Source organism: Bombyx mandarina, chromosome 28 (assembly GCF_030267445.1).
Source record: "Bombyx mandarina strain Sakado chromosome 28, ASM3026744v2".
NCBI lineage: Eukaryota > Metazoa > Arthropoda > Insecta > Lepidoptera > Bombycidae > Bombyx > Bombyx mandarina.
This window is the reverse complement of record NC_143233.1, coordinates 1,973,549-1,988,378: the sequence shown is the minus strand read 5'-3', so window position 1 is coordinate 1,988,378 and position 14,830 is coordinate 1,973,549. Positions and strand designations below refer to the sequence as shown.

The window sequence follows — 14,830 nt, the reverse complement described above, 5'->3', positions numbered from 1 at the left end:
ACCCATCTCATATCTCGAGAGGGGCGGTGGCATTGACGTGCTGGTTGATGTCTATGGGCTCCGGTCACCACTTAAGGTATTAACATTTTAGCTAAAAAAAAATGCTTTTATCAATTCGTCCTGTTAAGTCCCACCGATGACGAAACAATTATATTATATGAATCATATTTTATTACATATTACCCTCAGTGATTAACAAAAAAAAAAATTTTTATTCTTTTTTCGACAAGGTTGACAAGTTTTAATTTTTTTACTTTTTTACTTGATTGATTTGGATTACATTAATATAGAAGATGAGAACACAGCCCAACAAACACCCTTCGCTTACCTGTATGGTAGAAGACACAGAGTGAGCTCTCTGGTGAACGACCATCTCATCCGTCTCTGGTTTGTTGGGCTGCAATAAATTATACTACAATTAATAAAAATATATTTCACTTCTCTCCTAATCTAGTGTTTTTGTGGTCTCTGATCAACTGTGAGCAGTACTGGTGGACAGACTCAGACAGTGTACGGTCTTGACTTGCCACTGTCAAAGCGAGGTGGCCTGCTCATACCGATACAATAACCTTTTTTTTTGTCCTACCTAAGCTGAGAGCCTTGAGAGGCTATATCAACGTAACTTTAACTAGTAGGTGAGCTCACGGGGCTCAAACCTGACGACGTTGCTAACACGAACCCTAGCAAGAGCAGTGCTTAGAAGAATCTACCACCGGATCGAAAGACCCGGCAAGAAACACAGTGGGCTGTGTCTATGGGTTAATTTACTCGTCGAGCCCTTCGTTGCAAGCGACGGGTTCGACGAGAACGATGACTGGTGCTTGGGGTACCTAAAAGCACCGTTAGTGTATCGGGAGGATCCGAAATGACGTGTTTTGGGCAACGTCGATTGCTTTCCATTCTGTCCGCAGGATCGGGAATGAAATACTGCAACGGCTTCACTCAATTCACGACCAAAGCCATAAACAATTAAAGCCCAATTCGATTGACTGAAATGATAGGTTCTTGTGATGTACAAATGCACTGGTGATGTAATTGTGATGTACTGGTGGTAGAACCTCTTGTGAGTCCGCACGGGTAGGTACCACCGCCCTGCCTATTTCTACCGTGAAGCAGTAATGCGTTTCGGTTCGAAGGGTAGGGCAGCCGTTGTAACTATGCTGAGATCTTAGAACTTATATCTCAAGGTGGATGGCGCATTTACGTTGTAAATGTCTATGGGCTCCAGTAACCACTTAACACCAGGTGGGCTGTGAGCTCGTCCAACCATCTAAGCAATAAAAATAAAAAAATGTATCCTCAACCCAACCCGTGGGATATATTTTAAGTATTTGTGTAGGTATTTTACTATTAGATTCGTTCGTTTATTGCTTAGAACAGTGAGCAAGCTCATGGCTTACCTGTGTGCCAAGTTAACTCAAATTTGTATAGAGTTTGCCGCTAGGGGCGCTGTTCCCACTGCATACAAATAAGAGTTAACTTTTACGGTATCGAGAACGTAAACACACCGGTCTTGTGACATCAACGTGTATGCTCCCGTTCACCTTGTAACATGCAGTGCGGTCGGTCCCCCGTACAAGGACTCACCACGGCCGGTCCCCCGTGCAGGGGACGACGCGTGGACTCACCGCGGCCCGTCCCCCATGCAGGGGCGGCGCGCGGACTCATCACGGCCGGTCCCAAGGCAGGGGGTGTCGCGCGGACTCACCACGGCCGGGGGCTGGTCGTCGGGCGCGGGGCGGGCGGCGAGCAGTGGGCTGGCGGTGGCGCTGGCGACGGGCGTGGCGGCCCCGCTGTTGCCGTTCACGCCTTTACCACCGACGCCGCACTGCTGGGCTTGGATAGCTTCTTTCACCTCTTGAAACTTCTCGATAAACTGAAATTACAATATTTTCACGAATCACGACCCACTTCGGGCGGTACCTTCAGATAAGACTGCTGCGTCGAAATAGCTATTTATAAAACGCTAGTACCATACCAGCCTAAAATACTAAGCCATTAACTATATCGAGGAACAATGAAACTGCTGTTTAATAAAGCTGCTTAGTTATGGATGGTCATCAAGATTCCCTGATGAGCAACCAAGCTGAACATCATTTCGAACGCTAATTAAATCATTAAAGAATTAATCGTATGCCTTCTTCGACGATGAATTAAGTAAAATGGTCCTTTTCGATGGGCAATGACTTGGCTCTGCCCATGACCCACTCCCCCATAAACGATTGTACTATCATTTGATACAGTTTAGAAGACATCTCAATGCCATCATCCTAATAGAACCAAACATGCGCTTCAGATAAGACTATTTCAAGACTATTACCTTATTATACCCCTAGGTGGATTACGGAATTCAAGCAATTGCGTCTATGGTCTACGTTTATTTTTAACTACATTGCGTAAAATCTTTTTTTTTATTGCCCTAGTAGGCAAATGAGTTTACGGCCCACCTGATGGTGAGTGGTTTCCGCCGCCCATGGACATCCAGAGCCAAGTCGTAAGTCAATAACCGATCTGATAGCATCAATTACACCTGGAGGAGGTCTTCTGAAAATAGATATCACAGTTCCTTCTCACCTTTCCGAGTTCGGCTTCGGAAGCGAAGCCGAGACCGTAGACAGTGTTCGCTCTGACGTCACTCCACTGCCCGAACTTCTGGGATGTCTTCGTGAAGGTCATGTTGGCCGTTATCGTGCTGTTGATCACCGCCTGTCGGGCAATAAAGACCTATCACCACCGACTGTGGACTTAAGTTATTTTATTTTTATTGCTTAGATGGGTGGACGAGCTCAGAGCCCACCTGGTGTGGGTGGTTGAGATATCTCACGGTGGCTGGCAAAAAAAAAAAATACAAAATGTGTGCAATTCACACGTGGTAGAAGTGAAACCTTCCAAAATTAAAATACAATTATCCTAAACGTCTTAAGTATATGTAAAATTCTGTCATTAGTAAATAATTGTAAGGTAGCGCCCTCTGTGAATTGATATTTTAATTTCACGTATAATCCTAAATTAAAATTCACTACAAGAGCTTTCATACACACGTTAGTATTAAAAAATCTCACAGATGGCGCTGTATTAAATAGTATGTATATTTCTGTCTCATTCTTTGCTGGCTTCATCCTACACATTTTTGTATTTGTGTCTCTTACCTGTCGTTTTTTCCGTTGCATCCGGTTCGAAATCACAACGATTCTAAAGAAGTTTTCACTTCAAAATTGGTCTCAGTATAGTTACAACGGCTGCCCCGCCCTTCAAACCGAAACGCTTCACGGCAGAAATAGGCAGGGCGTTGGTACCTACCCGTGCGGACTCACAAGAGGTCCTAACACAAGTAATTACGCAAATTATAATTTTTGCGGGTTTGATTTCTATTACACGATGTTAGTCCTTCACCGTGGAAGTCACTCGGTTATATTGAAACCCGAAACTGCTTGTCAATGTTTGGCTAAGGGTTTGTGTTTGTAATTGGAGAGGGTACATCTAAGCCCACTGAGTTTCACGCCGGATCTTTTCAGTGAGTCGCGATTCCGATCCAGCGGTAGACTCTGCAAAGCACTGCTCTTGCTAGGGCTAGTGTTAGCAAATTCTATCAGGTTGAGCCCGTTAGCTCACCTACCCATCTGGGCGTAGCTAGAATAGCCTCATATTCTACAAGGGAGGAAAAGAAAAATCTTCAGCAGAGGGGCTGGTTGTGCTCGATACAAAGGCGGTATTTCCGGGTGTATTTAGCAAACGCCACCACTATAACAATCACGAAACTCCCACCTATGTCAGTAATAAAACATAGAAAAGCTATTTTAAAATATTTATAAGGTGATTTAGTCCGATGAGTATTATAGTTTTATAGTGTAAGTTGATGTACAAAATAATATGAGCGTATTGTGCTGCTTTTGTTTTTTTGTAACTTAAATTTCTAAATTCCTCTTCTCTGTTCACTTTCTACCTATATGTGATTTTAATTGTGGAAACATATTTGGTTATTGTTTTAGCTATTTTTTTAAATATTATATGTTTGTATTGTACTGTTTGTTTCCCAAATAAATAAATACCTTGGTTCCTTCAACGCTGATGATGCGGTAGAGGTTCCTCGACGAATCATAGAAGAACGATACGGAAACCGCGGCAGAACTGGCCGACATCCATGACCGTTTCGTCTTGGGATCTATGTGGAACACGTGGGCTTTGCAAGTGAATATCGGCTGCTCACTGAAACAAGACATAAGCTGTTGCCTTTACTTCCGTTTACTGATCTTCAATTGCACCCAAAAAGCGGATAACATTTGGCATCTGAGACATTTACATACTGAACGTCGGCACCGTATCGACAGCTTAAAACCTGGGCGCCGTCATGATTCGCGTATTTACAATCAATGAGTACGTGAAGAATATATTTTAAATTTTGTACATTTTTGTAAAGCAATAAATAAATTTAAAATAATAGTTTAGAAAAACTAAAAAATTTATGGAAAATCCAACTAAAAAATAGAAAATAAATTATAATAAATTTGAATTAAAAATAGTGTAAGAAAAAATGATTTTATTGTAAAAAACCGTGGGGTTTTTTAGTTGGATTTTCTATAAATTTGTTAGTTTTTTTAAACTATTAAGTACTTATTTATTTTTCATTTTTTAGTTGAATTTCAACTTTTTCAATATATTTTTTTCAATATTGTTTTAAGTATTGAATTGTCATCGGTCCTTAATAAGTATACCAAATTTCGAGTTAATTCTACGTTTTGAAGGGGGTCAAAATCATGTTCAAATATTCCGTTACATACATACGTCTGAAGCTCATAAAAGCGTATAAAAATGGAAGTAATCATGGCAACAGAAAGCAGATTACTGAGCAAAAAAATCCCGCGTTTTCGCGGAGCCGACGTACAATGAGTTAAGATACTTTAGTCTCAAATGCCTTAAGCCGTCGGTTATCCCCTAACAGAAAGACAGCAAATTGTCACCTACCCGCGTTGACTCACAACACACTATACCATTTCTAAGTAGCACCAATTAAACTACGTGTAATGTTTTGAATGACAGAACCATCATCTCTTTAGAGAGCCTTTTATTATTATCAAGTAACATCTTCTTATCAGCTCACAGACGTCCACTGCTGGACATAGGCCTCTCCCAAACCTCGCCACAAAGACCAGTCCTGCGCTGCCCGCATCCAGCGGATCCCCGCGAACCTCAATAGATGGTCGGTCCATCTTGTGGGAGGCCTACATACGCTACGTCTTCCGGTATGCGGTCGCCACTCAAGAAATTTCTGGCTCCAACGGCCATCCTTTAAAATAATATTAAAGTAACATAGCGGTTACCAATCTATTTGCTATGAATATATATCTATGTATATCCAAATATCAACAAGCCCTAGTAGCAAAAGGCCTGTTACAAGTCTCGCAAATCCAATGGTAGTTTGTGAATATATTGAAAATATACCCAGGCAACAGTAAACGCAGTTTTTTTATTATTATTTTTTTTATTTTTTTTTTTTTTTTTTTGCTTAGATGGTTGGACGAGCTCACAGCCCACCTGGTGTTAAGTGGTTACTGGAGCCCATAGACATCCACAACGTAAATGCGCCACCCACCTTGAGATACAAGTTCTAAGGTCTCAAGTATAGTTACAACGGCTGCCCCACCCTTCAAACCGAAACGCATTACTGCTTCACGGCAGAAATAGGCAGGGCGGTGGTACCCACCCGCGCGGACTCACAAGAGGTCCTACCACCAGTAATTACGCAAATTATAATTTTGCGGGTTTCATTTTTATTACACGATGTTATTCCTTCACCGTGGAAGTCAATCGTCAACATTTGTTGAGTACGTATTTCATTAGAAAAATTGGTACCCGCCTGCGGGATTCGAACACCGGTGCATCGCTTCAACACGAATACACCGGACGTCTCATCCGTTAGGCCACGACGACTACAAGTTTAGTCCTTCTGCGCGTTCATTTGTTGACATCAGGATACACGTGGAAAGGATTCCATCAATTGGATGGAAAAGGCGGTAATAAGGCGTGACGTATTACCAGGAAGGTCTACTAATTAATATTACTAGTGGTCCCCTAGGTCGAAATTCGACTATAATTAATTGACAATTATCACGGTTCTATTAGCAAAGACTTATACTTATTTAATCACAGGTTTCGCCAAGGCTAAGCTACACTAAGGCCCTTCGTACACAAGGCTACGCAAATCTTCGATACTCGACGATTTTAGTCTCCAAGCGACTACCGCCATAGAAATCCATTGAGGTTCGTACACGAGTCGCGTCGGCGACATTCGTCCCGCGACTCGCGTCGTGCCAATCGCGCGCTACCTGCCTGTCGAGATCTTCGCTACATAAGTCTCGGCGATTTCCAAGATGGCGGAGCAATTTTTTAATATTAAATTTTTTTCTGAAGTGGAAAAATATCCTTGTTTATACAATTATAAATTAAAAGAATACTCAAAAAAGGAAATAACAGAAAAACCTTTTCGTAGCCGTAGGAAAGGCCGTTAATATAACAGATTGGTATATTTTAATAGTTTTAAAAATATTCGGTAAATAGTTTTGTAATGAAAACACACAACACAACAAACACAAACACAACACAGGTATTTACACGAATTTTGTGTACATTTTACTATGATAGCCGATGTTGTAAGCCGGATTGCCGACGCTGTTGTTGTGATCTAGGATTATTATCTAGCGTACCAGATATCCGTATCCACTAAACTATAAACAATACAACAAGTAATATCTAATGTTAAATTAATGGTATAGTGACTAAATAGGCAACTCGCGTCTTGCGATTCATTTTCGTGTGTACGGACCGTGCGCTAGTCGATACTCGCGACTTGATACTAATGTCGTTGACAACATTAGTATCGAAGATGTGCGTAGCCTTGTGTACGAAGGGCCTAATAGACAAATAATATTAAAGACCAATTTTAATAATATAATCTATTCTTAATTTGACCACAGTCTTTAACGGTAAATAAAAGAGTTTTATATATGCGTGTGTATGTCAAAGACATGGTAGTGTGTGTAATGTTTTTTTATTGATTTATTGATTTTTATATGCTTCTCTATATTCTCTATAACTGTAGGAAATTTCATACTACTCCAGCGGCGCAATTTTCGTAAAAGGAGGTATAAAGTTTTTGCTTCACGCATTAATATATACTGTAATATAACGTGAATAGGGTTGCCACCTCTGTTTTTTTTGCAGATAAAGTGCATTGGTTATTATAGGTGGGAAAAAGTACATCGTATTAAATACAATTTATTTTTAAGTACAATTTATTTTTTATTATTATTATGTTTAAATACATATTTTTTATTACAATGGAACAATTCAAACAAGAATCTGTGACAATTTATGATAGTGACATTGTTGAAATTTGAGGTTAAGTTGATATATAGATAAATAAGCGGATATTCGACAAAATAACTTTGAATTTCACTTTGTATTGTATTGTTGTGTATTATAATTGGCTAAATCTAGACCACGAAGGGAAGAGACCGCGTGGGTATGACTCCCACGATGTTAATCAGTAGCCCGCTGAAGGTCGCCGGAAACCCCCTAGCTCCCGGCCACCGGAGAATCTGTTTTAGCAACGTATTTGTCACCGATTCAATTTCCGCAGCTGATATATTTCGTAAATATAAGGTCTACAACTAAACTCTCGCTTCTTGTCAATTGGAAGGTGTAGTAATAAGTGTTAGTTAATTAGACGTATGGTAAGCCACCCGCTTTGATACATTAGTGATCTTTTTGTTACATGATATACATTGTGGTTGTATGCATGTCTAATTCCTAACATACGTATAATTATCTATAGTATATATAAATGAGAATTTGTCTCATAGCTTTCGCTTTTTTTTCCCTACCTATGCTGATAGCCTTGAGAGGCTATATCAGCGTTACCCTAGCGTGTAGGTGAGCTCCCGGGGCTCAAACCGGAAATGTTGCTAATACTGGCCCTGGCAAGAGCAGTGCTTCACAGAATCTACCACCGGATCGAAAACGCGACCCACTGAGAAGATCCGGCGAGAAACTCAGTGGACTGTGTATATGAAAAATCTGTTGCATGCACTATTTTTTTTATTGCTTAGTTTTGTGGACGAACTCACGGCTCACCTGGTGTTGAGCGCTTACCGGAGCCCATAGACATCTACAACGTTAATGCCGCCACCTACCCTGAGATAAGTTCTAAGGTCTCAGTATAGTTACAACGGCTGCCCCACCCTTCAAACTGAAACGCATTACTGCTTCACGACAGAAATAGGTAGGGTGGTGGTACCCACCCGTGCGGACTCACAAGACGTCCTACCGCCAGTAAAGTAGTTAAATCTAAAAAATATAATTCTCGTCTCGCAAAAGGCCTGAAGTTATTGAACTCTAATCTCAATAAATAGCACGGCGAAACGTGGCAAACTACATTTATTATTATATCGACAGACAGCCAGTCTGTGGTTAAACAAAACTAAATTTAGCGCTCTGCGTGTACAGAGTACGGACAGGTGTAGAGTGAACAAACACACCCGACGGGTTCCGATACAACTTGTTATATTTGTTCTTATTATTTACGTTGACAGACAAGCGTGCGATTACACACAGCCGACGCATGTTCCATTAACAATGTCAACATCACTGACAGGACATCGCCAAACAGGAGCGTTCCTGAACATACTTTACGTTAGACAAGAATTAAAAAAAAAAATTTGAGCCGCCTTGCCTCTCTCTTTAAGCTATTGCATAGATTTTATCGCGGGCACTGAGCGCGGCGACTGAATCAAGAAATTCTGTAACGAAAATAACCTGACAAACCCACTATGCCTACTATGTAGCTCGCGTTCAACACATTCACACGTTGCGCTTGTGTAGTGTTTGTGAATAAGCGCGTGGCGTGACGTCACACTGCATGCGCATCATGAAAAGTCTGCCCATCTCTCTCTCGCGCGATCTAGCTTATGAGTGTGAAGGGGACAGTTTATGTTTTGCTTTTATTAATGTTTAATATAGCGTGGTCATGTTTTATTACTGTTTTAATATTAAATTATCATTGTCTAATTATAATTGCATAAGTTGATAAAAAATGCTATGCAATAGCTTTACCGCGGCAGTTCCCAAGTGCCATACGTTTTTTTTTTCTTTATTGCTTAGGTGGGTGGACAAGCTAACAGCCCACCTGGTGTTAAGTGGTTACTGAAGCCCATAGACATCTACGACGTAAATGCGCCACCCACCTTGAGATAAGTTCTAAGGTCTCAGTATAATTACAACGGCTGGCCCATCCTTCAAACCGAAACGCATTACTGCTTCACAGTAGGAATAGGCAGGGTAGTGGTATCTACCCGCACGGACTAACAAGAGGTTCTACCACCAGTAATTACGCAAATTATAATTTTGCGGCTTTTGATTTTTATTACACGATGTTATTCGTTCACCGTGGAAGTCAATCGTGAACATTTGCTGAGTACGTATTTCATTACAGATCTATGACTTCTCACACAAAACGCATAGTATAGTACAAAGTCAGAGTATCAATTTTCTAATAGTTCCAGAGTATTACCGTAACAAAAGGGTCAAACGATAAACAGTCGTCTTCTCACTAAACACGTCGGATGTTCCCGATACCGTATCGATGCTTTCAGGAATTCTAAACACCGGTCACTGTTCTCGTCGAATCCGTCTCACCGGATCTACTCAGTGGGTCGTCATTCCGATTCGGTGGTAGAAGCGGTGGTAGTAGTGAAGCACTGCTCTTGCTAAGACACCTACACGTTTGGGGAAGCTAACATAACCCCACGAGGTTACTAACAATTGGCAGGCAAAAAAAGAATAGCAATAGTACTTTAACCCAATTTTAAAATAATTTTATATTTAAAATAAATTTAGCAGGCTCATCATAGCACTCTATACGATTCATGTTCTTTAGACCCAGATTAATTAATATAAAAAATGCAAGAACAACAACAGAAAGCTCTTTATCAAAACGCCAGGAACATAAAACTTTAATGAAGCTACGAACGAAGCTATTAGGAATGCAGTACATAAGAGCGATATGATAAACTACACATAAATTGTAGGTGCTAAGTATCCTTAACAAAGATAGCCCACTGGTTTCTCGCCGGATCTTCTCAGCGGGTCGCGTTTCCGATCCTATGGTAGATTCTGCGAAGCATGGCTCTTACTAGGGTTCGAGTTAGCAGCGTCATCAGGTTTGAGCCCCGTGAGCTCACCTACTAATTCGGCGAATCTAGAATAACCCCTCAAAGTTACTAGAATGGGTAGGAAAAACCAAAACCCACAAAGGTAATCTGCGCTAGATAAGGTTGCGGAGAAACCGTGGTTGGGTTGCTGAGCCTCACTCTCAGGCACCCCAAAAAAGGGTGATTCCGTCTACACAGAGTGCGATGGTGTTCAAAGTTTTTAATAAACTAGCATCATCATCAAGTTCATCCATACTACCTGGAGCCACTGCGGTCATCCACAGTGCGTTTCCAGAGATCGTTTTTGCCACGTACCATCCGGCTATGGAATGAGCTCCCCTCCACGGTGTTTCCCGAGCGCTATGACATGTCCTTCTTCAAACGAGGCTTGTGGAGAGTATTAAGCGGTAGGCAGCGACTTGGCTCTGCCCCTGGCATTGCTGAAGTCCATGGGCGACGGTAACCACTCACCATCAGGTGGGCCGTATGCCCGTCTGCTTACAAAGGCAATAAAAAAAATTAAAAAATTCATCACTGCATATTTTCGCTTTTCTGTTTGAACTAGCAAAACAATATTTGGCTATATCTGACGAATGATAACAAAGCGATCGATGGAATATAATATGGAATACGCAATGATATTGTGTGACGACACGATATCTTTCTGTAATCCGACGAACGGCCACTTGAAAGTTTTCGATAATAAAATTTTATATTTAACTATCAGAAGTAATTCGGATGCAGCATTAAAACTCTAACTATTGTAAATTGCTTAAACCGATTTACAATAAGATTTTTCGTTTCTTTCATTACGAACAGTCCCAAAAAGACTTGGATGGATGGATTTTGTGTGGATGGAGAGGAGGGTGTCATTGCAGAGATGGCGTATGATGACCCCAAACGGAAAGGAGGACATACTGCGCGACCTCACATAGTTTGACAAGGACAATTTTAACATACATCAGGACCATGATTGTTTTAAGAACAATAATAAAAATACAAAAACTTGAACTACCCACTCAACTCCACAGTAACGCAAACAAACATTCAGATGTCATTTTGGGTTAAAATAATCAGCACAACATGGCGATACAGTAATTTTTTTGAAGATTATTACATACATCTATACCAATATATAAATCTACAGTGGTTTATACCAATATATAAATCTACAGTGGTTTTTACAGATGTTCCTTTATAACTACTGAACCATGCATCCGATTGACTTGAAACTTGGTATCCATGTAGAAAATACATGTACTTAATGGACAGGGTAATATTTATATGAGTGTTGGACTCCCTACACAAGTTGCGGAAGGGTTCATGATGAGAATCTTTGTACGGGTGAGAAATAATAATATTAATTTTAAATGCCTAGCGAAGTGGGTGGGTACAGCTAGTATGTACATATTATTATACATACATTACATGCATATTATTGTATACGTTTGGACTATTACTAGTTTACTAATCGTATTTATGTTTAAAGATACTTCTGCTTATGTGTTTCTTACAAGCCTTATTAGATTTATTGTGCTAATACGTACCAATTTCGGTTGTTAAAGTACAAACAGACAGACATACATATATATATATATCCTACTAAAGCATTTGAATTGAGATAAAGTGTAATGCATATCTAAGAACAATCTCAAGTGCTAGCATTTATGTTGCAATTTATTTTTATTTCTTGCTCTACAGCCTATAGCAATCATAGTGCGTACGCTGCCTCTTGTCTGCCTGCACACAATAATAAAAAATTAACCATAAACTAAAAGCCCCATTGTTCATAATTGAGAAACCCATTTCTAATAATTAGAAACATAAATCCAGACATCCACTGTTAAAACTTTTCAAAGATAACATTTTAAATAGTATTTATTTATGTATAGACTAACAAAAATACAAGAATAGATAATAATAGAAACATTAAGTACCAAAGTGACACTATCGTACAAAATGTCTAAGTAGATATTTTAGACCAAAATCATTTTAACTAACAAAATGTAATAGACATTAGACCACACGAAAAGAACTACACAGGAAAGATCAAAAGAATTTTTTTTTTATGAAGACAGATCAGACTTTGTTCTAGGAATATAAAAATATGATGCATTGCTGGTGCCATGAAAACCTATGAAATAATTATAGGAAGCATGTCTACCTACATACATAAATATTATCAATCCTTACAATGTTTTGTAGTATGTTCATTATCTTGAAACATATTGTTGTGTGAACTGTTCTCATTATTGTAAAGCTTGTATTGAATGTGATTCGGAATTACAATTGACTTCAATGTTTTGTGAAAACAAATTTGTTACTGCATTATTCACATGAAAGATCACTGACATTGTGATCAACATACTTCATCTATTTTTGTCTAGCAAGGAAGGATATTTAATTTAGAAATGGAATTAGTAGTAAATAAAGAAAAATATAATTGTACTACAATTCAGTACTTCAGTACATAACTATATTTGTGTTTGTTTGGTCATTTGTGTTGTAGTTATCATGAATACTTGTATTTATTGTATAAATAAATATTTCCTTTCATGCCTCAACCAATACACCTGCTACGATCGAAATGTAAAATTTATATAAATTAAAATTAAACTGGTATTTTTTTAATTAATTTAGAAAAACGCTCAGTCAAAAGTAAGCACTATATTCAACAACCTTAAGAGTTGATTTCCTATTTTATAGGTACCAGAAACACTCATTTAGGTTTCGAATATGCTGACACAGTATCTTAAAGATACTGACTAGCTGGAATTGAACTTGGATCCCATATCACTATTGATAAGGTCACTACTATGTCAATAACGTGATGTTATAAAAGTTTTCAATCTGGATTTAAAAACCTACAATATGTTGTGTATACATTTCCATGATAAATATTGAATGATAGAATTGAGATGATAGATTGATTTTTAAGATTTTTTTTTTTTTTATTGCTTAGCTGTGTGGACGAGCTCACAGCCCACCTGATGTTAAGTGGTTACTGGAGCCCATAGACATCTACAACGTAAATGCGCCACACACCTTGAGATATAGTTCTAAGGTCTCAGTATAGTCACAACGGCTGCCCCACCCTTCAAACCGAAACGCATTACTGCTTCACGGCAGAAATAGGCGGGGCGGTGGTACCTACCCGTGCGGACTCACAAGAGGTCCTACCACCAGTAAAAAACACCTCACATTATGTTCCCACAATAACTTTGGAATAGTTTTAGCTCCTTGTTCATTAATAATTGAATTTGTCATTCATGACAGTGAGTATTAATTTTTAAAAAAAAGAAAATTGTTAATCAATATTGTTTTTAATTTTTTTATAGTTTTTTTTAACTGTTTATTATTAATGAGGAAAACGTCACATATTTATTTATGTTATTCCACTCGGAATTCTAAACCGGATACCAGGCGCACATGAATTGCTACAATTTAATGAACTAGAAAACGCAGGCTTTATAAATAGAAGGCCGAAGGGCCAACGGCTCTGCGGTCGGGCAAAATCATTCAATCGATGTGCAAATAATCATTTAAGCGGAAATACTTAACGGCGCTATAAAACGCAAAATAATACAGTTATTTTTTTTGTTTTTATTTTTAAATATTTTATTTCTTCATTCATTTTAGTATACACTTCTTTTATGTTAATAATTAAAAGCATTTATTTTTTGTCCAAAAATATCCCTTCGAAGTGGTAAATGCATCCCCACCCTATAGTAATGTGTTAACAGGAATGAATTTTGACGTGAAATTTCTTTTGGATTTCCAAAAAACCTTCAACATTTATAACTTAAAGCATAAAAATTAACTCACCCCATTGTTTCTTTTCCTGCGGTCATTTAAAACACAAAATTAATGAGAATATTTTACTTCATATTTCCCTAATTTTTCACTTGAGATCTGTCATAAGCGTTCGGTACCCATAGACTAAAGACTAAAAGTCAATTGAACATAGAAAAATTCTACAAAATGTTTATGGATGGTACAAAAAATGACTCTATTCATAATTTTCTATTATTAACATGAAATTATCTGTTTTATTACTATTTTGAGAAACTTATGTTAAATAATATTTTATTAAAACTTTTGTAAGTACACGGCTGTCCGTAAGCCACCTAATTTCTTAACATTTCATTCAACAATGCATTACTACTGCGCGCTAGATGTCACTAAACGTTTTATTTGTATTGTTAGAAGGGCTTAACTATTTTTGTTTTTCGTGAAAATAATAATTTTCAATAGGTAATACATTTTCATTTTAAAATAGTGTGAATGGGCCTGCCGTCCTTTACCACTAAATTAGTCTATAAATAAGCATGAAAACAAAATTACCGAGCAATATTTTTTTAATTCTCTTATGTTGATGTAGTACAACTACTCTTCACTAGATGTCACTAAATTAAAATTTGTTAAAAATTGGTTTGCTAATTAATCGTTATCAATTTAAAAAAGTAGTAACGACAAGTCTGCGACTTTCTACTCTATTGGATATGACCAGGGGGGTGCAACTCCCATACAAAGGAAAAGAACATTCAACTAGCGTCATCTTTAGGAACCGGCGAGGTCATTTTTGAAACGTTTTGGCCTTAATGAACTAATAAACTCACTAGATG

General features: G+C 38.5%; 1 protein-coding gene across 2 annotated transcripts in view; it reads right to left on the bottom strand.

Moving 5' to 3' along the window:
• The window catches only part of homer (protein), a 55,764-nt gene extending 41,588 nt beyond the window's left edge, over window positions 1-14,176 (bottom strand). For both annotated transcript variants that reach the window (XM_089739158.1, XM_089739159.1), the window contains exons 1-5: window positions 14,031-14,176; window positions 4,050-4,206; window positions 2,575-2,706; window positions 1,709-1,876; window positions 329-397 (exon numbers count right to left, since the gene is read on the bottom strand). In XM_089739158.1, the coding sequence (XP_089595284.1) occupies window positions 329-397; window positions 1,709-1,876; window positions 2,575-2,706; window positions 4,050-4,206; window positions 14,031-14,056 (552 nt within the window). In that variant the 5' untranslated portion in view covers window positions 14,057-14,176. The remainder of the gene's footprint in view (window positions 1-328; window positions 398-1,708; window positions 1,877-2,574; window positions 2,707-4,049; window positions 4,207-14,030) is intronic.
• Window positions 14,177-14,830: the final 654 nt, after the last annotated feature.